Consider the following 26395-nt stretch of genomic DNA (forward strand, 5'->3'; position numbering starts at 1 on the left):
ATTAATGTTTTAGCAACCAAGATTGTTAGCATAAAACAGAGATACAAGTATAAAATCAAACAAGAAAATACTCTGTAATTTGTCTGAACTATTATTATAAATTCATGATTCATGATTTATACTTTAAAAACAAGTTATTAGCTTTGTTCCCTGAAATGGCCTAGAATAAATGACAGCCTTATGGCAATGAGAAACTCTAATGCCCAGACAGTGGTCACTGTACACTGTATACCACAAGAGGAATCAGAGCTCCTTAGAGAAATGGCTCATTTCAGGGCTGGCACAGGAAATGTAGAAGTTGATCTTGGGATCATTTGTTCTGCCAGAAAGCAAATAAGCTATCAACTCTACTAGAATCATTACAGAAAGACACAGAACTGCCTGGAAAGGACTACCACTGGCTTAAAAAAGAGCAGTTTGATATAAAAAAGAATAATGATCACAATAGTTTGAAACATATGGTATTCAAAACAGACACTCACTTTTGGGACTCCTTAGAAGGTTGTAGGGCACCAACTCATTTCTCTGAAAATATATAAAGGGAAAGAATCCAATCAATTACTCTGCCTTTCCATATGAACTCTATTTATTTATTTATCTTGAGATGGAGTTTCACTCTTGTTGCCCAGGCTGTAGTGCAATGGCGCAATCTCGGCTCACCGCAACCTCGGCCTCCCGGTTTCAAATGATTCTCCTGCCTCAGCCTCCCGAGTAGCTGGGATTACAGGAATGTGCCACCATGCCCGGCTAATTTTGTATTTTTAGTAGAGACGGGGTTTCTCCATGTTGGTCAGGCTGGCCTCGAACTCCCGACCTCAGGTGATTCGCCTGCCTCGGCCTCCCAAAGTGTTGGGATTACAGGCGTGAGCCACCACGCACGGCCATGAACCATATTTTAAGATAACCAAATACTTGATGAAAAAAAGTTCTTATATATAGAAGAACTATAACTAATGAATACAGGAGGAATTGAGAGAATTTTTTTTTAATCACCATATATAACCGTTAATGAAATAATGGGCCAGGCGCGGTGCCTCACACTTGTAATCCCAGCACTTTGGGAAGCTGAGGTGGGTGGATTACTCGAGATCAGGAGTTGCAGACCAGCCTGGGCAACATGGTGAAACCCCGTCTCTACTAAAAATACAAAAATTAGCCAGGTGTGGTGGCACATGCCTGTAATCCCAGCTACTCGGGAGGTTGAGGCAGAAGAACCTTTTGAACCCAGGAGGTGGATGCTGCAGTGAGCCGAGATCGCACCACTACACTCCAGCCTGGGCGACAGAGTGAGGAAAAAATAAATAAAGAATGGATCTTGGTATCAATCGTAAGTGGACGTTATCACCTTTAGGTCAGTGCTTCTCAATCCTTCTAAAATTTTTCACGGTCATATCCCTAGGAACCTTTTTAGATACTTTTCTCTAATAGCCACCACTCTCATGAAATTTTATTACCATAGATATACTGTATATATGTTTATGTACTGTGGCCCTTTGAAGGACCACAGATCATTGTAATACCTATGAGTTTTTGTCCTCTTCCTTCTCAAAAACCAAGTTTCACCCACTTGGAAGGTGATACCCTCCACCCTCATTGAGAATGCATGCTTTAGGTGAAAAAAAGGAAAGGATTAAATGGACAGCATTTAAACACATCAATATGACATCACTGAAAGTGGGACATCAGACTGTAAGGGCCTCATGATGTGATGTAATAGGAAGTACACAGCACCAACTATGAATTAAAGGTGATTTAGGGAAAATCTGATCCAAATTCCATCAAACCTCTAGATCTAACTGCCTGTTTACAGAAATATGAAGGAACGGAAAACAAATTATAAGACAGTACAAAGAAGCAATTAGCTAAAAGCAGTATACAGAATATTCTATGGGACAGATGATCTAGTTTTTCTACAAATCAACAGCACCAATTAAACCAAAACAAAACACAGGAGGGAAACTATCATGCATTAAGTAAGTTTAACAGGTTTGGCCACCAAATGCAATGTGTGGACTCTATCTGGATCCAGATTTGAACACACCTATTGTAAAAATATGTCTTTGAAATAATTGGGAAAATCTGAATGTGGGGGTATACAAGATTATGAAATAACCACCACGCTGTTACACCAACATAAGAAACAAATTTATTGTTTTAAACTTATTGTTAGTTTTTTTTTTATGTTGGTATAACAGCATCATGGTTATTTTAAAATATAATGTCCTTTTTGGTAATATATGCTTATAAGAGGATAAAATACAATTTTGAAATACTATAGGAAAAAACGGGGAAGGATTGATACAAAGGTATTTACAAATGTTTTTAATTACAGCTAGGTGTTGAACATGTTGGGGTTCGTATTATTCTTTAGCCTGCTTGAAAACATCCACAATAAAGTTAAAATTTTAAAACTCTTCAGATTTCCCCCAGAAAGTACAGTTATTTTTCATCAAAACCTTAGACCAGGCCAGGCGCGGTGGCTCACGCCTGTAATCCCAGCACTTTGGGAGGCCCAGGCGGGTGGATCACGAGGTCAGGAGATCGAGACCATCCTGGCTAACACGGTGAAACCTCGTCTCTACTAAAAACACAAAAAATTAGCCGGGCATGGTGGCGGGCGCCTGTAGTCCCAGCTACTCCGGAGGCTTAGGCAGGAGAATGGCGTGAACCCGGAAGACGGAGCTTGCAGTGAGCCGAGACCGCACCACCGCACTCCAGCCAGGGCGACACAGCGAGACTCCGTCTCAAAAAGCAAACAAACAAAAAAATCTTAGACCAGAAAGGACTGCTGTATCATTGGGTGGAAAGGAGAGGTGTAGTGTGGCTGGGGAGTAGAGCTAAACTGATGATCCCATCCCCGCAGCATCATTTATGGGGTGCCTAAGGACCAGTCACTAGCATGGCTGTTTCTTCCTTAGGAAGATGTTGCTGGAGGTAGAAAACGTTTCGGAAAGGAAGAAATTTGAGGTTAGAAAGAAAACAGGAACTTCACACAAGACTTTCAGAAGTGCGATATTCTTTTCCTCTGGGTGCCTCTCTTGGAAAACGCAGAACCGAGAAAAGAAATAAGCATCATAGAACATCAGAGCTCTCGGAGCAGACGAAACAATTTAGGATAACACCAACCTCTAGAAAGGGATTAGTCTTCCCCACAGGGCTGTCAAGCTAGAATAGGACATCTTTAACAGTGGTCTTCTTCCTAAGACACTTCCAGGGGTAAAGCCTCACCATCAGGGAAACTTCAAAAAGAGCCTCTTACTCTGCAAAGAAACTGCAGCAGCTGTAACCGCACGATTCTCAGCTGGCTTAATGATGTCCGTGTCACACGAGGAGTACTGCGGCCCGGGAGGGGCCAAGGGTTAGGAGCATTAACAGGCGGCAGGTGAGCCCACCCCGCGGCCGCACAAGCGCACACGCACACGTCCAGGCGGAGGAACACTACTAGTAACACCCACCTCCTTCTAGCCTCCCTATCCCAAAGTGATGGTGCCGATTTTGTCCGCGGCAGGGGCTCCAGGGGCACACTCATAAATTCGGTGCGGAGGAACACAACTAGCAGCACCACACCCCCGCCACTGCCAGAACCAAAGTGACGGTGCCGACACCCCTCCGCAAGCGCAAGGCCGACTTCCATAAGTAATTAGCCTAGAGCACCGTCCCGTTCCTGTCAGCACCGAGCCCCAGCCAGGACACCGGTATTCCCAGCACCATACAAGAACTACTTTTTCGATGCGGCAACCCAAAAGCTGCGAGCTGTTCCCGGTGAGGCCGCCCACTCACCTGGCCGGCGCAGACAAGCTCTGTGCGTCAAGACATAACAGCGTAAGTGTACGACGTTGCGCAGCGACGCGGGGGCCTTCGGGAAATGTAGTCTACAACTGGAAACCGGCCGGATCGTGTCTGCGCAGGCCCAGCAGCTAAGATCGGGTCCGGCGCTCCAGAACAGAACGATCCCTGAGGCTCCCTTGCTCGAACTGTGGGACTTACCCTACTATGGTCCGAGCCTACCCTATTTCATTATACTCAAGTAACGCCCCAGAAATTCCAGAGAATCTCACACAAAGAGGTTGAGTCTTGCCGTGGTGCCTTCAGGGGAATGTCATCCCGGGCTAGAAGAGCTGCAAAAGGCTGTCAGGTAAGGTCTGGATTTCTCTCTGACAGCTCTGGCCGTGACGCAGTGGCCACGATACCGGGTTGCTGCTCAACGGGGTTCGGAAGTGTGACGCATTCTTTGCGGCCGTGTGTGTGTGGGTCTGTGCGCGCGCGTGTCCGAGTGTCCTCTGTGGGTGCAGAGTGGGTAGTGGCCATGCCTGTGTGATGTGCGTCAGATTATGCTTGAGGCTATTAGTGGCGCATTTAGTATTGTGTGCGGAAGGGTCTTGGGAATGGTTTGATTATAGCTTTGAGGGTGACTGATGTCTGTTTAATCAGATTCAGCCTGCGACTGAGTATCTTATAACCTGTAAGAAATTGATTTTTCTTTGCATGGTCATGAATTTAAAATAGATTCCCATGAAGTTATATAAATGTAGTGAATGATTCATTGAGAGTTCGCCTGTGGCAGTGAATGTGGGGAAAGAAGTGTGTGAGCATAATATGGTGAGAATGAGCACGATTGTGTGCAGCGCTGTATTATAGTGATATCTCCTGGCTTCAGTTTTCTCACCTGTAAAGTGAGGGTGTCAGTCGTGTAACGCTTTGGAACAATGCTTTTTAATAGGAATTTCTGCAAAACTGAGTTCCATTTTTTATATCTGTGCTCTCCAATATAGTAGCCACTAGCTACATATGGCTATTGAGGAATTGAAATGTGGCTGGTTTGATTGAGGAACGAATTTTTTAAATTGTGTTCAATTTTAATAAATCTAAATGTAAACAGCTATATATGGCTAATAGTCTTCCTATTGAACAGTACAACCTGCAGCATTAATTTGCCTTCAAGATTTGAAGGGGGTAAAAACTTAATTCATCTAGCAAATATTTGAAAATGAAGTTCTTAAAACTTCCTTAAATTTTTTTTTTAAATTTGAGATGATTGTAGATTCATATGAGGTTGTAAGAAATAATAGAGACATTGTGTGTTATCTTCAACTTAGTCTTCTCCAATGATAACATCTTGCAGGACTGTAGTATAATATGACAACCAGGAATGTTGACATTGATAGTCAAGATAGATCATTTCCATCACCTCGAGGATCTGTTGTGTTGCCCTTTTATAGACAAATGCACTTTCTTCCCTCTTGTTTGAAGATATTCGCGTCAACATTAATGATAATGTAGGCATACCTCATTTTATTGTGCATCATTTTATTGCACTTTGCAGATACTGTATTTGTTTGTTTTAAAGAGACAGGCTCTCACTGTCTCACCCAGGCTGGAGTGCAGTGGTGCAGTTATAGCTCACTGCAGTCTCGAACTCCTGGGTTCAAGGGATCCTCCAGCTGGCCCACAAAGCCTGAAATATTTATTATGTGGTTCTTTGCAGGAAAAGTTTGCAGACTCCCAATCTATATTATTTCTGATGGCTACTTTATTTTCTATTATATGGATACACTAGAATTTATTTAACCTGTTCTTTATTGAAGTCTAATTTATGTTTGTATCTAGCTTTTTCCATTTTAAAATTAGTCTATCTGCACCTGTCTGCATATATCCTAGTGAACATATATAATTATTTTCCTTAGACAGGGTCATAGGAGTGGGATTACTGAAACATCCGGCTCATATTATTAAATTCTGCTAATATAAATTTCTAATTTACCTTCTTTAAGGTGGCACCAGTGTATAACATGGCGTGAGGGCATCTATTTTACTCCAGTTTAACATGTTATTATCAGTCTATTCAATGTTCCTGTGTTGTAAATATAAAATGCTATTTGCCACTTTAACGTATATTATCTTAATAAGTAGCAACATTTAATAGCTTTTAGTCATTAAACCCAAGTCATTATTCACGCTTGGGTTTTATTAGGCGTAATAAGAAATTCTGGGTATCAGTGACAAGAGCACAGTTGAAAAAGAACTGGCTTTGTAGTTGGAGAATTGTGGATTCAGAACTCAGATGTCTTGTTTATTAACAGTGGATTTAGGTTTCTGTTTTTCTGATGTTGAAGTGGAGATAATAATGACATTGTAGAACTGTTCTAAGGATTAAATAGCTATATATAAGGTATGCATCACATAAAAGTTGATTTTTTTTTATTGCTTCCAGGGCCATATATTTACTTCTCCCTCTAGTTTGGGTACTGAGGGAGAAGGGAGGGTGAATGATGTCCTGCAGGGACCCTGGGGACTCTTCTGATTGAGGGAAATGGGGAGTGGTGAGCCCTGAGGATTGTGGGAGTTCTAGTTCAGGCTAGGAAAAGGGATCCCAGCGTGCAAGTATAATTTTGCAATGATAAAGGCCATCATGGATTGTCTATGCCAGGGATCAGCAACTGTTTCTTTGGTTTTTTGTTTGTTTTTGAGACGGAGTTTCAATCTTGTTACGCAGGCTGGAGTGCAATGGGGCGATCTCAGCTCACTGCAGCCTCCCCCTCCCAGATTCAAGCGATTTTCCTGCCTCAGTCTCCTGAGTAGCTGGGATTATAGGCACGCGCCACCACACCCAGCTAATTTTGTATTTTTAGTAGAGACGGGGTTTCTCCATGTTGGTCAGGCTGGTCTTGAACTCCCGACCTCAGGTGATCTGCCCGCCTTGACCTCCCAAAGTGCTGGGATTATAGGCGTGAGCCACTGCGCCCAGCCAGCAAATGTTTTTTATAGAGGACCAAATAGGAAGTATTTTAGGCTGTGTGGCCCATACAATCTCCATTGCAACTACTCAACTTGGCTATAGTAGCTTTCTGAAAGTAGCCATAGTCAGAAGTAAACACATGAGCATAGCTGTGTTCCATTCCAGCTTTATTTACAAAAACATATGGGCAGGCCAGATTTGGCCCATGGGCCATAGGTTGCGAACTCCTAGTCTGTTCTATCTTTCGTTTTTAAGTCTGGGGAGGCCAGGAAGCTCCTAAGGCCATGAAGGCAGTCTGCTTTGGATAATGTGGTCTGTCCCCTTTGGATGGTGAGAATTGAGGGAAGAGAATCTACTCTGGGCAATTCTGAACATCCCAGCCTTGGGCCTAGATCAGTATCCTCATAGTGGGGATTGGCCCAGAACTCTCCTGCTGAAATATTGGTCATGTGTTCTAATGCAGGATAACCTCTGCACTGTGTCCATCCTCGTACAGCCAGGTTCCCTTGCTGTGGTGAGTGTGTTGGAGGGAGGTGAGGGAAGTGTAGGGGGGAGGTATTTGCAAGCAACAGTGGAAAATAAAAGATTATTAATTTATATCATATTGTTACCTCTGAGGCAGACCTAGTCTCACTGTCTCATTTTTTTCTCCTCTAACTCAGGCTTCTCAGAACTTTGCTTCTCCAGCAGAATAATCCTGCGGAAGACTGAGCAGTTCTTGTGAGTGTAAAACCATGGCCCATGTAAGTCACAGTTTCTCTTTCCTTTTTAGATTATTTTGTTTTTAAAGATCATGTGAACATTTTCACTCTTTATGCTGACACTTCCTAAGAATTTTTTCTTCATCCCCACATTTCCAAGCTCCTCCCATGGGCCCCCTCTCTTTTCTAACCAGTATCCACATGCACATTGACCAACTCATTCAGGGTACTCAGTCTCTGTCTAGGGCAGAGATGGAACAGACATGAAGTTCCTAGAGGGGGAGGTACTTTACCATCCTTTGTCAGATCTGAGGTGTGATGAAACCAAGAATGGAATCATTTGACTACACATAGGAAAGCACTGCAGTTTTCCACAGATCCTGTGTCTGTAGATAAAATGCAGTTTAATATTGATTGGCCTCAGTTTCAGTATGTGGTTGGGGCCTGCTTATAGAGAGGCCAGGGGATCTTTCCTGAGAATCTCTGAGGTGAAAACCCATAGTAAGACGCATTTTGTGGTTAAACGGAATGTGCTAGTCTTGACATCAGTATGATTCTGGTTCATTACATCAATATTCTTAATCTCAAGAAAAAAGAAGGTGTGTAGTACTTATAAGAAAATCATCCAGATACATAAATATTCGTTAATTGTATTCTCCCAGAGTTGCAGTGAGGTACTATGGCCTTGAACTTCTGAGTTCACCACTGTACTCCAGCGTGGGCAACAGAGTGAGATCTCCGTCTCGATTGATCAATCGATTGATCGATAGATAGACAGATAAACTGAAAGGAAAAAGAGGATATAGGATTCTTTTTATTTATTAAGTGGTTTTTCTTAAAGTATTTATTATTAAGTAATAATTTATTGAGAATTTTTGAGGTAGAAATATAGTTTATTTGCTTGTATCCACTGTTTAATTGAATTGGGAAACATTTATTTGTTCCCAGAAATGTTTTGAGTAGTTAAAGAACCCCATAATATACAGGAAATTTTGCATATAGTGGCTGGATTCTTCAAGAAAATGAGGTGACTCTGCTTTAGAACACCTGGTTCCTTTCTTCTATCTTTATCATAAGCTTTCAGCCCCAGCCTAGAGTTTAGTATAGTACCCCTTGCTGCAATGAAACCTTTTATCTCCTTTTCTTCTTTTTAAAATACTTGTTCTGTAATTTCACCAGTAATATGTTGGTTTATGGTTTCAGGCATTGGTGACGTTCAGGGATGTGGCTATAGACTTCTCTCAGAAGGAATGGGAGTGCCTGGACACTACCCAGAGGAAATTGTACAGAGATGTGATGTTGGAGAATTATAATAACTTGGTCTCACTGGGTAAGGTCACCTATGTCAAATAATGTAGACTCTGTTATCTGAAATAGTAGCTTTCTCTTCCACAAATTTAGGACTAATTACTAAGAAACTAGCTGAATTTCTTCTCTCTTCCTCAAGGAATGGACTGAACTTTGATGGTTTGTGAATGGCACTTCCACTAAATGCTTTCATTTTCACCATACCTCACTGAGCCTCATGAAATGTTCCTTAATCCATTCCTGTAGTTACTTCTTCCTTAATAGTTAAGAAACTGGATTTGAATTTTGTGGCATTTACTCCAAAGCCAATGTCAATGAAATCAGGTTTCACATTGCATTTGAGCTCAGAATTGCTATGGATGCTCTGTTATTTGGTAACATGCCTGCGAGGATAACAGCCCTACCCAGGGTCTACAATTTACATGTCATGGTTCAGACCAATAACATTGATTTAAAATTAAAGTGAATGCATTCTACTTCCTAAAACAAATATTTTCTCTTACTGATTTGTGATTGTAAGTTTTACCTATTGGACATTATGCTCAGTACCTGGGTGGTGGGATCAAACGTACCTCAAACCTCAGCATCACACAATATCCCCAGGTAACAAACCTGCACGTATGGCCCTGTATCTAAAATAAAAGTTGAAATTAGTTAAAGTAAAATAAAATTTATTAACTTAGCATCTAACTTTAAATGAATATCTTAGCAAGAACCTAGAAATATTTTAGGAAGCTTCTTGTTTTGCTCTAAGTAAATTAACAACAACAAAAATAATAATAGCTAATAGAGTGCTTACTATATACCAGGCATCATTCTAAGTACTAGCTATGAGATACAAAAGAAAAAAAGAAAATAAAAGGTACTACTTTTATTTTCATTTTACAGATGAAAAAACTGAGGCCCAAATAATTTAACCAGTTTGTTTACAATCATTAGTCAATAGGCAGTAGAGTAGAATTTGGACCCACGTAGTCTGGCTTCAGAGTGTATGCCCTCAATAACTACTGCCTCTCAATAGAGCCAGTCTGTATGAGTTTTAATTCCAAAATGAATTAAAATTCTCCTAGATGAATTTTAATTCCCCTGCCCATCAAGTTTCTTTATTCTCTGGGATCCTGAGGTTACACTAAGTTGAATATTCTTTAATCCTGTCAGTTTTTTCCGAAGTCTTCATCGAAATCATGTTGATCCATATAAATTTAACCAAGTCTCAAAATGTTTCTGAATGTGCAATGTTTTACTTCTATATATTCTTTTATTTCTTTCTTGTAAGCAGGATATTCTGGCTCAAAGCCAGATGTGATTACCTTACTGGAGCAAGGGAAAGAGCCCTGCGTGGCGGCGAGGGATGTGACAGGAAGACAGTGCCCCGGTGAGTTGAGAGTTCATCAGGCAGATGGAAGCCCTCATTGCCAGTCATGGCCAGCTGGTGAGGGAGCATACACAGGCTTTGCATGCTGTTTAGGGAGTTACTCTCAGAGGCCTCAGGCCTTTGGAGTAAAGGTTAAGACAGGGAAGAAAACAGATCATCTGAGCATGAACTATCAAAAGAACCTCATCTTGGCTCCTACTTACCACCTGTCTTTGTTTTTGTTTCCCCTCGTATTACTCTCCATTTCAGTAAAGAGAATGCTCTTTCCTAGTGCAATCAATTGCTTCCTATCTTTTCTCCATTGACATGTGTGCTTGTTTCTAATGCCTAAAAGTTCAGTCTTTCACATATTCAGCATATATTTACCGAGTGCTCACTCTGTGCCAAGTGTTATCAGTGCCTTGGTGAATAAGGCCAAAACCTCCCTACACTAATGGAGTTAACATTGTAGTAGCAGAGATACATAGTAAACTGTAAACAAATGAATATATAATATTAAATAATGACGCATGCTATGAAAGAAACCTATGAAGGGTAAAGAGATAGAGTTTGGGCAGGTTTAATTGAGGTGGGCTGCCCAGGGAAGGCTCTTTGAAGAGAGAATATATGTGCAGAGATGTGCAGTATAGGCTTAGGCCATGTGAATATCTGGAAGAAAATAATTCCAAGCACAGCAGAGAAGTGAGCTTTGTGTGTTTGAAGAACTGGAAAAGCTCAGAGCAGATTCAGAGTAGGGAAGAGTTAACTAAATATGAATTTAGAGCTGAGCAGGGGCCAGGTCTTATATGGTTCTGTTTATCATAGTAAGAAATTTGGATTTTTCTTTTCCAAGAGTGATTGAAAGCCATAATCAAAAATATGTTTTTAAATGATCACTGTAGATGCTCTGTGAAGAATATACTAAACAGGGGCAAGATTGGAAGTAGGAAGATCAGTTATCAGGCTATTTCAGAAGTCTAGATTAGCAGTGAAGGTAGCTTGGATTGGGATGGTAGTGGTGAGGGGTGGTAAGAAGATGCTGTATTCATCTTATGATTTGAAAGTAGAGCTAACAGACATGCCATGGGGTATGAGTGAACAAGAAATCATAGGTGAACAAGCAGCTAAGTGTATATAATTTGCTGAGATGGACATATGGGAAAGATAGCTTGGAAGATGGAAATAGAGTCCTGATTTAGGTATATATATTTAAAATGCCTACTTGTCATCAAGATCGAGATGTTGAACAGAGAGATGGTAGGATGAGTTATATTAACTGGGGTGTCCAGCCAATCAACTGACTGGATGAGATCACTTAGGGCTGATCTGACCTACTACCTGTTTTTGTAAATAAAGTTTTATTGAAACGTAGCCATACTTAATTATTTATGTGTTGTCTATGGCAGAGTTGAGTAGTTGAGACAGAAGTCATATGGCTCGCAGTGCATAAGATATCGACTGTCTGGTCCTTTACAGAAAGTTTGCTGATTCCCTCCCTTTAGCGAATGAGTTTCATAGAATGAAGGGAGCCAGAGGAGAAAGAGACTGAGGCCCAGGGCACTCTATTCAGAGAAGGAAGAGGAGGCAGCAAGTAGATTGAGAACAAGTAGCCTGGAGAGTGGTACCAAAAAAGTCAAATGAAGAAAATGTTTCAAGTGGAAGGGAGTAGTCATCTGTGAGGTCAACTGAACTGTAAACTGCCTATAGGATATGGCAGGAAAGAAGCTGGTGGTGACCTTGTGTTAAGAGGACAAGGTTTCAGTGGAGTCAGAGGTGAAAAAAGCCTGCTAGATGTGGCTGAAATAAAATGGGAGGTGAGGCAGTGATGACAGTGAGATAGAAAACTTTTCTAATGGGAAATCTGTTAGGAGGGAACTAGATAAGAGGTTAGTAGCTAGAAGAGGATATGGGATGTAAGGAGTCTTTTTTTTTTTTTTTTTTTTTGAGACAGAGTTTTGCTCTTGTTGCCTAGGCTGCAGTGCAATGGCATGATTTCGGCTCACTGCAACCTCCACCTCCTGGGTTCAAGCAATTCCCCTGCCTCAGCCTCCTGAGTAGCTGGTATTACAGGCGCCTGCCGCCACGCCTGGCTAATTTTTGTATTTTAGTAGAAACAGGGTCTCACCATGTTGGCCATGCTGGTCTTGAACTCCTGACCTCAGATGATCCACCCATCTTGGCCTCCCAAAGTGCTGGGCGTGAGCCACCATGCCTGGCCAGGAGTCTATTTCAAGATGTGAGATTTTAAGATGAAAATGATTCTATAGAAAGGGGAAAAATTGTAGTAGAGGGAAGGATAATTATGGAAATTGGAGGACAAGGAGGTAGGATCCAGTGCACAAGAAAAATTTAGAGAACTATAGATACGACAATGGATATAGGTGGGTTGATTGATGTGGTATTATGTATTTCTTTTCAATGCTTCATTTTTATTAGAGGAATAAGGGAGATCATCAGCTAAGAATTGGCAGGAGGGAAAGGAGAGTTATGTTTGAGGTGAAAGATGTAAATATATTTTGAATACTGGTGTTCAGTTTACTTGCATCTCAATAGCTCGTTCACTTTTTATTTTCTGTTAATCAGGAGTTAATAATAATAACAGTTAACATTGATTATTTACTGTATACCAGATTTAGTCATTTCACAATGTATATATTCTTCAAAATATGTTGTACAGAGTAAATACATAAAATTTATCTGTCAATGTAAAAAATAATGCATTTTTAAAACTATGAAGAAAAGGCTATTAAGTTCTATATAGTATGTTGATTCCTCTATATCAAGCCAAATTCTGATTTGTATTTTATTTGCAGATTTTTTTTAGTTGAAATTCTTGGGCTGTATATAATCAGATCATTTGCAAATCATGATAGTTTTTCATTCTTTCTTAAAAATGTTTGCCTCTAAAGTTCTTAATTCTGCTTAGTTGTTTTGCTTATCATAATTTTATAAAAAGGATAAGATAACTTTTCTTTTTGCTCTTTTCTCGAGTAGCTAAACTAACTTTAAAATTATCTGTTCTTTAAAACTTTGATAGATGTCTATGAAATTGTTTGCAAGGATAGGTGTTTCACAATGGAATTTCATTTGCTTAGGCTTTTTATTTCTTCTGTGGTCAATACAGGAAATTAATAGTTTCCTTAAAATTTTTTATTCTGGAATATACAGGATTATTTTGTTTAGAGCATTACATAGAGCTTTGGAAAATAGCCTTACTTTTTTTTTTTTTTTTAAGGCGGAGTCTCGCTCTGTCGCCCAGGCTGGAGTGCAGTGGTGCGATCTCGGCTCACTACAAGCTCCGCCTCCCGGGTTCACGCCATTCTCCTGCCTTAGCCTCCGGAGTACCTGGGACTACAGGTGCCCACCACCACGCCTGGCTAAGTTTTTATATTTTTAGCAGAGATGGGGTTTCACCATGTTAGCCAGGATGGTCTCGATCTCCTGACCTTGTGATCCGCCCACCTCGGCCTCCCAAAGTGCTGGGATTACAGGCATGAGCCACCGCGCCCGGCCAGCCTTACTATTTTTTTTCAAATCAGCTTTATTGAGATATGATTTATATAGAATAAAATTCATTAATTGTATCTGTTTAATTATTTTGGACGAACACGTGAGTCTTGTAATCATCACCACTTCAGTCAAGATGTAGAACATATCTATCATGTCAACACTTTCCATTATGTTTCTTTACAGTCAGTACCCTTCCCCCACTTTCAGCTCAGCCCGTGACAGGCAACTAAGTTGCCTTCTTTCCCTAATTTTGTCTTTTCTACAATTTCATATCAAATAAATCAGAATATGCAGTATTCTGTGTCATACTACTTCTACTTCTGATATTTATGTGATTCATCCAAGTAGTTAGAAGTCTCAGTAGTTAATTCCTTTTTCTTGCTGAATAGTATTTCATATCTGCTTATTAGTTAACAGTTTATGAACATCTAAGTTGTTTCTAGTCTTTCACAGGCATGAATAAAGCTATTATGAGTGCTTGTTTACAAGTCTTTGTTTTAATGTATGCTTTGTTACCTTGGGTTAAACACCTGAGGGTGGGATTCATGGATTATATAAGTATATATAAGAAACTGGGCTGGGCGCAGTAGTTCATGCCTGTAATCCCGGCACTTTGGGAGGCTAAGGCAGGCGGATCGCTTGAGCCCAGGGGTTCAAGACCAACCTGGGCAACATGGAAAACCCTGTCTCTACTAAAAATACAAAAATTAGCTAGGCATGGTGGTACACACCTGTAAAAACTTCATTTAAAAAAAAAGAAACTGGGCTGGGTGCGGTGGCTCACGCCTGTAATCCCAGCACTTTGGGAGGCCGAGGTGGGTGGATCACGAGGTCAGGAGTTCGAGACCAGCCTGACCAACATGGTGAAACCCCGTCTCTACTAAAAATACAAAAATTAGCCGGGTGTGGTGGCGTGTGCCTGTAATCCCAGCTACCCGGGAAGCTGAGGCAGGAGAATGGCTTGAAACTGGAAGGCGGAGGTTGCAGTGAGCCAAGATCACGCCACTGCACTCCAGCCTGGGCAACAAGAGTGAAACTCTGTCGCAAAAAAAAGAAAGAAACGGTCCAAAGTGGCTATATTGTTTGGCATTCCCACTAGATGTCCAATAGCTCCACATTGTTGCCAACCTGTTGTATTGTCAGTCATTTTAATCTTAGTCATTTTAGTGGATGTGTAGGTGTATCTCATTGTGATTTTAATTTGCATTTAACTAATGACTAGTGATGAGCATATTTTCATTTATTTGTCATTCCTTTTTCTCCTTTGGTAAAAAGTGTCTGTTCAGAAATTTTATCCATCAAAATTTTTAGCAATTTTATTGAGGTATAATTTACATAACATAAAATTTACTCACTGTAAGTGCACACTTGGTGACTTTTAGTCAATTTATAGTTAGGCAGGAATCATGACAATCCAGTTTTAGAATACTTCCATCACCCCCAAAAGTTCCCTTGTGCCCCTTTGCAGTTAATCCCTTCTTCGATCTACAGCTTTAGGCACCTACTGACCTACCTTCCATTTTTGTTGATTTTCCTTTTCTGAACATTTCATATAAATGGGATCATGCAATGTACAGTCTTTTGACTCTGGCTTCTTTAACTTAGCATAATGTTCTGGAGGTCCATTTATGAAGCAGCATGTATCAGTGATATATTCTCTTTTATTGCTGAATATGTTCTGTTGTAGGGATATACCTTATCTTACTTATCTATTTACCAGTGATGGACATTTGTATTGTTTACAGTTTGGGGCTGTTATAAGAAACTGCCAAAATGTGTTCCAAACTACCTATATCGGTGTACCTTCCCAATAACAATGCATGAGGGTTTCTGTTTCTCTGTCTTCTCTCCAACACATGCTATTACCTGTCTTTTTGAGAACAGCCATTCCAGTGTGTGCGTAGTGGTATCTAATTGTGGTTGACGTTGAGCAATTGCTTATTAGCTATTGGTACATCTTTGGCGGAAAGACTGTTCAGTGTTTTGCCCATTCTTAAAATTAGGTTGTTTGTGTTATTATTGAGTTGCAAGAGTTTTAAAAATATATTCTGAATATAAGCATTTTATTTACATATATGATCTGCGAATACTTTCTCCCAGATTGCGGTACATGGCATGTCTTTTCATTTTCTTAATCTTATCTTTTGCAGTACAAATATTTTTCATTTTGATGAAGCCAAATGTATCTTTTTTTTCTTTTATGAATTGTGCTTTTGTATTGAAGAACTCTTTTTCTCATACAAGGACACAAAAATTCCCATTGATATTATCCATTTTATCTTCTTGATTTGTAAGAGTTCTTTATATATCTTATAATCAACTTCTTTATCAGATATATATATTTTGCAATATTTTATTAGTTTAGATACTAGATATATATTTTGCAATATTTTACTAGTTTCTGGAGTAACTTTCTATTAATTAACAAACTTTATTTTTAAAATCAGTTTTAGGTTTACAGGAAAATTTAGCAGAAAGTACAGGTTTCCTGTATACTCTCTGTCCCCAAACATACACACCCTCCCCAACTACCAACAATCCACATTACAGTGGTACATTTGTTACAGTTGATAAACCTACATTGACACATCATTACCACCCAAAGTCCACAGTCTGCATTAAGGTTCACTCTTGGTGTTGTAAATTCTATTAACTTTGAAAAATATATAATGACATGTATCCACAATTGCAGTATCATACAGAGTAGTTTCACTGCTCTAAAATTTCTCTGTGTTTGGCCTAGTCATCCCTCTCTCCACCCTAACCTTTAGAAACCACTGAGCATTTTACTGTCTCCATAGTTTTGCCTTTTTCAGACTATCATGTAGTTAGAATCATATAGTATGTAGCCTTTTCAGATTGGTCTCTTTCACTTAGTAATATGCATTTAAGTTTCCTCAACATCTTTTTGTGATGGCTTATTCTTTTAGCACTGAATAATAGTCCATTCTCTGGATGTACCACAGCTTAATCATTCACCTACTAAAAGACATCTTGGTTTTTGTTTAAGTATTGGAAGTTTTGAATAAAGCTGCTATATGCATTTGTGTGCAGGTTTTTGTATGAACATAAGCTTTCATTTTATTTGGGTAAACACCAAAGAAATGATTGCTGAGTAGTATGATAAGAATAGGTTTAGTTTTGTAGGAAACTGACAAAATGTTCTCCAAAGTGGCTATAATATTTTTGCATTCCCCCAGCAATGAATGAGAGTTCCTGTTGCTCCACATCCTTGTCAGCCTTTGGTGTTGCCAGTGTTTTTGATTTTGGCCATTCTAACAGGTGTGAAGTGGTATCTCGTTGTTTTTAATTTGCAGTTCTCTGACATTCCTGATCTCTGGTTTGGTGTCTCACATTAATTTGGAGAAATTCTCATTCATTGTTACTTCATATATTGCTTCTTTTCCTTTCGCTCATTTTCCTCCTTCTGGTATTTTCATCATGTGTATTTACACCTTTTATGCTTACCCCCAGAGTTCTTGGATATCTGTTCTGTTTCCTTCAGTATTTTTTCTCTTTCTTTTCAGTGTTGGAAGTTTCTCTTGTCACATCTTCAAGTGCAGAGACTCTCAGCTGTGTCCAGTTTACTAGTGAGCACATCAGAGCCATTCTTCATTTCTATTACAGTGTTTTTGATCTTTAGCATTTCTTTTTGATTCTTTCTTAGAATATTCATCTCTCTGTTTTCATTATCCATCTGAATGTTGTCTATTTTTTCTATTAAAGCCTTTAACACATTTCTTATAGTCTTTTAAAATTCCTGGTCTGATAATTCCAACATTCCTGCTATATCTGACTCTCATTCTGATGCTTGTTTACTCTCATCAAAGTGTTTCTTGCCTTTTAGTTTTCCTTCTAATTTTTTGTTGGAAGGTGAACATGATGTACTGGGTAATGGGAAACATAGTAAATAGGCCTTTAGGAGTGCAGTGATAAGGTGTAAGGGGAGAGGAGTGTTCCGCAGTCCCAGAATTAGGTCTCAGTCTTTTGGTGCACCTGTGCCACCTGATGGACCTTAACCAGTGCTTCCAGTTTTTTCCCCATCGCTAGGTGTGACAGGATAGCTTAGAGGGCTGAGTTGGGTATTTTCGTTCCTCTATATCATTAGGCTCTAATAAAACCCCAGCAGGTTATGATCTATCTACTTGAGAAAATACTCCTAACCTCAGGTGATCCACCCACCTTGGCCTCCCAAAGTGCTGGGATTACAAGCGTGAGCCACTGCGCCCGGCCAGTATTTAGATTTTTTAAGGCTCTTTTCTTATTTAGATTACCACCCTCCAGCTTTCATTTAACTTATCTGTGTTAATAAGATTCCTTGACACTTCTAGTCTCCCAGCCATCTCCTCATACTATTCAGTTACTCTGTTCTCCCTAAAATTGTTGAGTTTCTTTGTTCATTTTTTCCAGAAACCATTCAACATGGCACACACCTGTTACAATATCTATACAAATCATTTAAATACTTCTCTATCAAGTATAGGAATGGTTGGTTTTAGATGTAAGAGAACAGAAGAGATATCATCTGAGAAAGCTTATAAAGAAAGTACAGTGGGCTGGGCACGGTGGCTAACGCCTGTAATCCCAGCACTTTGGGAGGCCGAGGTGGGCGGATCACAAGGTCAGGGGTTTGAGACCAGCCTGGCCAATATAGTGAAACCCCGTCTCTACTAAAAATACCAAAAAATTAGTCAGGCGTGGTGGTGGGTGCCTGTTATCCCAGCTACTTGGGAGACTGAGGCAAGGAGAATCACTTGAACCTGGGAGGCAGCGGTTGCAGTAAGCCAAGATGGTGCCACTGTACTCCAGCCTGGGCGACAGTGCAAGACTCTGTCTTGGGGAAAAAAAAAAAAAGTAGAGTGGCCAGGCGCAGTGGCTCATGCCTGGAATCCCAGCTCTTTGGGAGGCCGAGACAAGTGGATCACCTGAGGTCAGGAGTTTGAGACCAGCCTGGCCAACATAGTAAAACCCCGTCTCTACTAAAAATACAAAAATTAGCTGGGTTTGGTGGCATGCACCTGTAATCCCAGCTACTCAGGAGGCTGAGGCAGGAGAATCGCTTGAACCTGGGAGGCAGAGGTTGCAGTGAGCCGAGATTGTGCCACTGCACTCCATCCTGGGTGACAGAGTGAGACTCCGTCTCAAAAAATAAAGAAAGAAAGAAAAAGAAAGAAAAGAAAAAAACAGTAGAGTGAGCATCCAGTAGGTGGCTGAATAATAGTAAAACTCAGCTGTGTAAACATACATCTCTTTGCACAGGAGGCAGTGAACAACAGGATTGGAAACATCTCTGTTTAACTGGATAGCCATTTAAAGGATGAGTAGGCAAAACAAGGGCTTTTTCATTTTATACATTTGGTTGAACTACCTTGGATTTACTTTTGTTCTGATCTGTAAAGGAAGTAAGGTAGGAAAGAGTGCATTTAATCACTGTAATAAGGTGAGAGAGATTAGAGCTCCTTTGTAATTGTTACAAAAATGTAAAAATTAAGTGATTGTCCTGATATTCAGCTGTCCTATACATGACTTATCTGTCATTCATCATCATAATTTCCTTTAAGACAATGATTATTGTACAGTCAGTTGTTTAATGCCTGCTATATGCTAGTGGGTAGTTATTCACTGTTGAATGAAATAAGGATTACATCTTCCTTTGGGAAGGTTTAGGGATCAGAAAATCAACAAAAGAGCAAAAAGAAAAATCAGTGGATATGCATTTGAAAATTGTGAAATGAAGAAATGAAACATGATGCTGGAATTGAGAATAAAGGACACAGACTGCCTTACAGTCAGTAGGGCAAGCCTTTCTGTGTAAGAGATATTTAACCAACCATTAAGAATGAGAAGGAGTTGGCCTTTCACAGAGCCCTGGACAGATTATTTTTAGGAGATGAAAAATCCCATAGAAAACTATATGAAATGGGAAATGCTATGACACAATCGAGGAGCTGAATAGAAGCAAGTCATAATAAGAGGGAGTAAGGAGGACAATGTCTTTGAAAGAGGTCTTTAGGTAACCAAAGACCATATTATATTATATGGTAACATGTTTGGATTTTATTCTAAGAGTAAAGAAAAACTGTTAAAATTGTTAAGTGGAGATTCTCAAACTTTGATCTATATCAGAATCATCTAGTGGAGTTATTAAAAATTCAGATACCAAATTACTCCTGTAGATTTGGTTCACTTGACTTGTGTGTAACTAAATAGCAGTATTTGTGATAAAGTTCCCCAGATGATTCTCATCCACAATAAAATTTTAGAACCACTGACGTAAATAAACTATTTGCCATATCACCACAATCTTATATAATCTTTTTTTTTTTTTTTTTGAGACAGAGTTTAGCTCTTGTAGCCCAGGCTGGAGTGCAATGGCGCGATCTCAGCTCACTGCAACCTCCGCCTCCCAGGTTCAAGTGATTCTCCTGCCTCAGACTCCTGAGTAGCTAGGATTACAGGTGCCTGCCATGATGCTCGGCCAATTTTGTATTTTTTTAAGGAGAAATGGGGTTTCACCATGTTGGTCAGGCTGGTCTTGAACTCCTGACCTCAGATGATCCACCTGCCTTGGCCTTCCAAAGTGCTGGGATTACAGGCATGAGCCACCGCGCCCGGCTATAATCTCTCATTTTCTAAGCTCATGTTGCCTAATTTCAAATTATATAACTTTATTGAAATATTCTTTAAGCCACTGACTTCTAGTGAGAACCGTTTTCACTTTGTTTCCTATTTTGAAAATGTAAAATTTATGTTATGCTGGCTACAGGAAAATAATTTTTGTTTGCTTTTATGTTTTCTTTCAGGTTTGTTATCCCTGCATAAGACCAAGAAATTATCTTCAGAAAAGGACATTCATGAAATCAGTTTATCCAAAGGGAGTATAATAGAAAAAAGTAAAACTCTTCATGTGAAAGGATCCATTTTTAGAAATGAGTGGCAGAACAAAAGTGAGTTTGAGGGTCAACAGGGACTTAAAGAAAGATCTATCAGTCAAAAGAAAATCGTCTCTAAAAAAATGTCAACTGATAGAAAACATCCCTCTTTTACTCTGAATCAGAGAATTCATAATAGTGAGAAAAGCTGTGACTCAAACTTGGTTCAACATGGGAAAATAGATTCTGATGTGAAACATGATTGTAAAGAATGTGGGAGTACTTTTAATAATGTCTATCAGCTTACTCTCCATCAGAAAATTCATACTGGTGAAAAATCCTGTAAATGTGAGAAATGTGGGAAAGTTTTTAGTCATAGCTATCAACTTACTCTGCATCAGAGATTTCATACTGGTGAGAAACCCTATGAATGTCAAGAATGTGGGAAGACCTTTATTCTTTACCCACAACTTAATCGACATCAGAAAATTCACACTGGTAAAAAACCCTATATGTGTAAGAAATGTGATAAGGGTTTTTTTAGTAGATTAGAACTTACTCAACATAAAAGAATTCATACTGGTAAGAAATCTTATGAATGTAAAGAATGTGGAAAAGTTTTTCAACTTATTTTCTACTTTAAAGAACATGAGAGAATTCATACAGGTAAGAAACCCTATGAATGTAAGGAGTGTGGGAAAGCTTTTAGTGTATGCGGACAACTTACCCGTCATCAGAAAATTCATACTGGTGTAAAACCCTACGAATGTAAGGAATGTGGAAAGACCTTTAGACTTAGTTTTTACCTTACTGAACACAGAAGAACTCATGCAGGTAAGAAACCTTATGAATGTAAGGAGTGCGGGAAATCATTTAATGTGCGTGGACAGCTTAATCGGCATAAAACAATCCATACTGGTATAAAACCTTTTGCATGTAAGGTGTGTGAGAAGGCTTTTAGTTATAGTGGTGACCTCAGAGTACATTCTAGAATTCATACTGGAGAGAAACCATATGAATGTAAGGAATGCGGGAAAGCCTTTATGCTTCGTTCAGTCCTTACTGAACATCAGAGACTTCATACTGGTGTGAAGCCCTACGAATGTAAGGAATGTGGGAAGACCTTTCGAGTTCGTTCTCAAATTAGTCTACATAAGAAAATTCATACTGATGTGAAGCCCTACAAATGTGTACGATGTGGGAAGACCTTTAGATTTGGTTTCTACCTTACTGAACACCAGAGAATTCACACTGGTGAAAAGCCCTATAAATGTAAAGAATGTGGAAAGGCCTTTATTCGTAGAGGGAATCTTAAAGAACATCTGAAAATTCATTCTGGTTTAAAACCCTATGACTGTAAAGAATGTGGGAAGTCCTTTAGTCGGCGTGGGCAGTTCACTGAACATCAGAAAATTCATACGGGTGTAAAACCATACAAATGTAAAGAATGTGGGAAGGCCTTTAGTCGTAGTGTAGACCTTAGAATACATCAAAGAATTCATACTGGTGAGAAACCCTATGAGTGTAAACAATGTGGGAAGGCCTTTAGACTTAATTCACACCTTACTGAACATCAGAGAATTCATACTGGTGAGAAACCCTATGAGTGTAAGGTATGTAGAAAGGCCTTTAGACAATATTCACATCTTTATCAACATCAGAAAACTCATAATGTAATTTAATATAAGAAAAAGTTTCCATGTCATGCTCTATTTATAGAATATCAAAATATTTATGGCCAGAAGTTCTGTCAATGTGTTGATGTTTTTTTACACATATTAACTTAATAAATGTGTGAGTCTTAAATACCTCTTAGTTCTCCTTAAATTTAGGAAAATTCACACTAGAAAATAAAGCTGTTAATGTAACAGTTGTGGAAAAGTGTTCTAGCAACAGCATATACTTATCATCATTGCCTTTCCACTACTCTACTATCTGTGTGATATTAGACAAAATATTTGCTTCTTGGTACCTCAGCTGTAAAATGAAACACACCTAAAAGTGTGGTTGTTTCCAACATGTATAATACAGCAACAACTATCTGGCCCAAACTGCTTTGGATTAATATTGGATATTACTGTTTTTATTATCATCAACATTATTATTAGTGGATTTCTTAATAGGAAGATGCAATGGAGATGACAAATTTGGAAAAACCACTCATCACTTATATTTCATGAAGTACTTCTTTGATAAAATCTGTTATGGGCTGAATGTTTGTGTTCCTGTAACAATTCCTATGTTGAAACACGAATCCCAAGGTGATGGTATTTGAAGGTAGGGCCTTTAGGAAGTAACAATTCCTATGTTGAAACACGAATCCCAAGGTGATGGTATTTGAAGGTAGGGCCTTTAGGAAGAAATTAGGTCATGAGGGTGGAGCCTTCATGAGTGGAATTACTGCCTTTATAAGAAGAAGCCAAAGAGCCAGCTAGCTCTTTCAACCACATGAGGTTACAGCAAGAAGTCAGCAGTCTACAGTGCAAAAGAGGGCCTTCACCAGAACCCAAGCATGCTGGCACCTTGACCTTGGACTTTCAGCCTCCAAAACTGTGAGAAATAAATTTCAGTTGTTTATAAGCCACTGAGTCTACGATATTTTGTTATGCAGCCCAGATAACTAAGGCACTCCATTAGAATATAAAGAAAATGTAAAGATCTGAATTCAGACCTCATTGCTTAAGTTCTAAAATTAAAGATGAAGAGAAACCCTAAGGATGTAGTGAGTGGGAGGACCTTAGAATATAGCTGCTGAAGCATCAAAGAGAGGTGTGAGGGAATTTACCCATAATAATACAGAAATTAAATGGATAGAAAAAAGAAAGCTATCTGGCCATGGTGGCTCACGCCTGTAATCCCAGCACTTTAGGAGGCTGAGATGGGTGGATCATCTGAGGTCAGGAGTTTGAGACCAGCCTGGCCAACATGGAGAAACCCTGTCTCTACTAAAAATACAAAAATTAGCTGGGTGTGGTGGCAGCCACCTGTAGTCTCAGCTACTCAGGAGGCTGAGGCAAGAGCTGAGGCAAGAGAATCGCGTGAATCCAGGAGGCGGAGGTTGCAGTGAGCTGAGATTGCACCATTGCACTCCAGCATGGGAGACAAGAGCAAGACTTTGTCTCAAAAAAAGAAAAAAGCTGTCTATTTAGAAATCTTTTACTAATTTTATTATGAAAATGCTCTGAGACACAGAAACATAGAATGCATTCTATAATGAACACCCATTTTACCTTCCACCTAGATTTGAAAATGTATATTTTGCTTTGTTTTTCTATAAAATACATTTTTTTGCGATACCATTTGAGAGTTAAGTTATAAACATCATATCATTTTGCCCCTAAATCAGTTTGTATCTCCTAAAAGTAATGGTAATACATATACCCAAAGTACTAAAATCACACCCTAAAAATTAACAATTCCATAGAATCTTATAATATCCATTCCATGTTGAAATTTCCATAATTGTTCCAAGAATATATTTCATAGATATTTAACAAGGATTTACTCTCAGGATCATACATTGTAACATTTTGGTGGTTCTGTCACTTTTTTTTTTGAGACGGACTCTCGCCATGTCGCCCAGGCTGGAGTGCAGTGGCGTGATCTCGGCTCACTGCAACCTCCGCCTCCTGGGTTCAAGCAATTCTCCTGCCTCAGCCTCCCGAGTAGCTGGGATTACAGGCGCCTGCCACCACGCCCGGGTAATTTTTGTATTTTTAGTAGAGATGGGGTTTCACCATGTTGGCCAGGATGGTCTCGATCTCTTGACCTTGTGATCCACCCACCTTGGCCTCCCAAAGTGCTGGGATTACTGGGGTGAGCCACTGCACCCGGCCTGCTCTGTCACTTTTAAACTGAACAGCCCCTCATCTTTATGTCATTTTATTGGCTTTTAGAAGAGTCCATCACAGTTGTCGTAGAATATCCTGGATTCTGGGTTTGTCTTATTTTATTTCTGCATAATGTTGTTCCTCTTTTTCCTCTGTCTCCAAACTGAAACTTAAACAGCAGCTTGATTTGCTTCTGGTCAAACATTTTTAGCAAGAATACTTCATAGGTATAATACAGTCTGTACACACAGGAGGCATATAATGGCAGGTTGTCCTTTTATTAGTGATGCTACATTTGGTTAAGGTAGTGACTGCCAGATCTCTCCATTGTAAAGGTATGTTATTTTCTTTGCAATTAGTAAGTAATTTGGTGATAATTTGCACCTCCTCTTACAAATTTACAATCATCTACATGTATAATACAAGTCATGGATTAAACTGGAAATCAAAAGTTAAATATTGATTTAACAGAAAGCAGTGATATTGAAATGCCTACATACTGAAATCTGTAGGATGTGGCCAAGACTCTACTCAGTGGTAAATTAACATCCCTTAATGCATACAGAAAACCACGATTTGGGGATAGAACATTTTGTTCTCTGTATCCTCAACACTACTGTGACGCCTTTTGCATAGTAGGCACTTGATAAAACTCGGGAAAAAAATAAGTATTTAACTCAAGAAACAAAAAAAGGTACCAAATAAAGCAGATGCTAAAAGAAGGAACTAGTTAATGCAATTAAAATTAGAAATTAAGTAATAAGCAGATTATAGACTTATTCAATTTTTCCAAATCCAGTAAAAAGAAAAAAAAGATGACACAGTTATAAGTGTCACGAATTTAAAAAGGACATTACCAGAGATATCGATGTCATCCCAGCTACTCGGGAGGCTGAGGCAGGAGAATTGCTTGAACCCAGGAGGCGGAGGTTGCAGTGAGCCGAGATCACACCACTGCACTCCAGCCTGGGCGACATAGCGAGAGTCCGTCTCAAAAAAAAAAAAAGTGACAGAACCACCAAAATGTTACAATGTATGATCCTGAGAGTAAATCCTTGTTAAATATCTATGAAATATATTCTTGGAACAATTACGGAAATTTCAACATGGAATGGATATTATAAGATTCTATGGAATTGTTAATTTTTAGGGTGTGATTTTAGTACTTTGGGTATATGTATTACCATTACTTTTAGGATGTCAAATTATAAGAAAGTAGTATCATTTCAATGTATATAAAATTCCAGAGCTAATGAAGTCTTTTCTAGAAAATGTACTTCATTGAAATTTACACAACATAATCATGCTTGAGTGAACTAGTAAATGGAAAACGTAAATTCAGCTTAAGCTATAGAACAAGCTAGAACAACACAGTCTGCTAGCACAATCTGTTTTAGTTTGATAAAAACTTCAAGGATAATTGTTACCAGAATTTTCCCAGCTCATGATACATGGCTGACATAATCCAAATGATAAAACTAGAGAGAATAGTTACTAAAAACCAAAATTTAAATGAGTCCTAATTAAAGAGAAAAATCAAAATGCTAAATAAAATGTCAGCAAAATGATACAATTTTTCAGTAAATATATCTGAAATGTGCAGGCACTGGAATATTCTGGTTCTATACATATGCAGCTTAAATTATGGAAAAAGAGAATTGCTACAGTCCTATTATCATCTAGATTCATTATCATATATATATATACACATATATATATTAGCCTTACTATCACTGATACCTCCTGATTTCATCAATGCTAAAAAGCCCCACCCAAATCTCATCTCGAATTATAATTCCCACATGTTGGGGGAGGGACCCTGTGGGAGGTGACTGGATCATGGGGGTGGTTCCCCCATGCTGTTCTCATGATAGTGAGTATGTTCTCATGAGATCTGATGGTTTAAAAGTGTTTGGCAGTTCTCCACCCCCCTCTCTCTCTCCTACCACCATGTAAGACATGCCTTGCTTCCCCTTCACCATGTGCTATGACTATAAGTTTCCTGAGGCCTCCCCAGCAATGTGGAACTGTGAGTCAATTAAACCTCTTTCCTTTATAATTACCCAATCTCAAGTAGCTCTTTA

General features: G+C 39.2%; 2 protein-coding genes across 14 annotated transcripts in view; one reads left to right on the plus strand and one right to left on the minus strand.

Moving 5' to 3' along the window:
* LOC103784476 (zinc finger protein 571) overlaps positions 1 to 3916 on the minus strand; it is a 30257-nt gene extending 26341 nt beyond the window's left edge. For 3 of the 7 annotated variants that reach the window (XM_034945202.2, XM_034945197.3, XM_008960847.4), the window contains exons 1-2: positions 3781 to 3916; positions 483 to 525 (exon numbers count right to left, since the gene is read on the minus strand). Coding sequence is in view for 1 of the 7 variants with exons in the window: in XM_063600222.1 (XP_063456292.1) it covers positions 483 to 525; positions 3260 to 3634 (418 nt within the window). In the remaining 6 variants the exon portion in view is untranslated. The other 4 variants (XM_034945198.3, XM_034945196.3, XM_063600222.1 and 1 more) reach the window with 3 other exon arrangements.
* Positions 3770 to 23061, plus strand: LOC100986487 (zinc finger protein 540). Of its 7 annotated transcripts, none has more exons than XM_034945204.3 (6): positions 3770 to 4135; positions 7200 to 7250; positions 7399 to 7479; positions 8641 to 8767; positions 10022 to 10120; positions 20413 to 23061. In XM_034945204.3, the coding sequence occupies exons 3-6, from the start codon at positions 7471 to 7473 to the stop codon at positions 22161 to 22163; spliced, it is 1986 nt and encodes a 661-aa protein (XP_034801095.1). In that variant the 5' UTR covers positions 3770 to 4135; positions 7200 to 7250; positions 7399 to 7470; the 3' UTR covers positions 22164 to 23061. The 7 variants fall into 7 exon arrangements, with proteins under 7 accessions (XP_034801095.1, XP_054959095.1, XP_034801094.1 ...); XM_055103120.2 differs by having other exon boundaries at positions 10025 to 10120; XM_055103121.2 differs by lacking the exon at positions 3770 to 4135 and adding an exon at positions 4277 to 4462 and having other exon boundaries at positions 10025 to 10120.
* The last annotated feature ends 3334 nt before the right edge of the window (positions 23062 to 26395 follow it).

This window comes from Pan paniscus, chromosome 20 (genome assembly GCF_029289425.2).
Source record: "Pan paniscus chromosome 20, NHGRI_mPanPan1-v2.0_pri, whole genome shotgun sequence".
Lineage (NCBI taxonomy): Eukaryota > Metazoa > Chordata > Mammalia > Primates > Hominidae > Pan > Pan paniscus.

What these genes read in the sequence shown, in the direction of transcription:
- LOC100986487 (XM_034945204.3), top strand. An exon ending in TAATAACTTGGTCTCACTGG is followed by an intron (nt 8,768 to 10,021) that starts GTAAGGTCACCT and finishes CTTTCTTGTAAG; the next exon opens with CAGGATATTCTGGCTCAAAG. An exon ending in GACAGGAAGACAGTGCCCCG is followed by an intron (nt 10,121 to 20,412) that starts GTGAGTTGAGAG and finishes GTTTTCTTTCAG; the next exon opens with GTTTGTTATCCCTGCATAAG.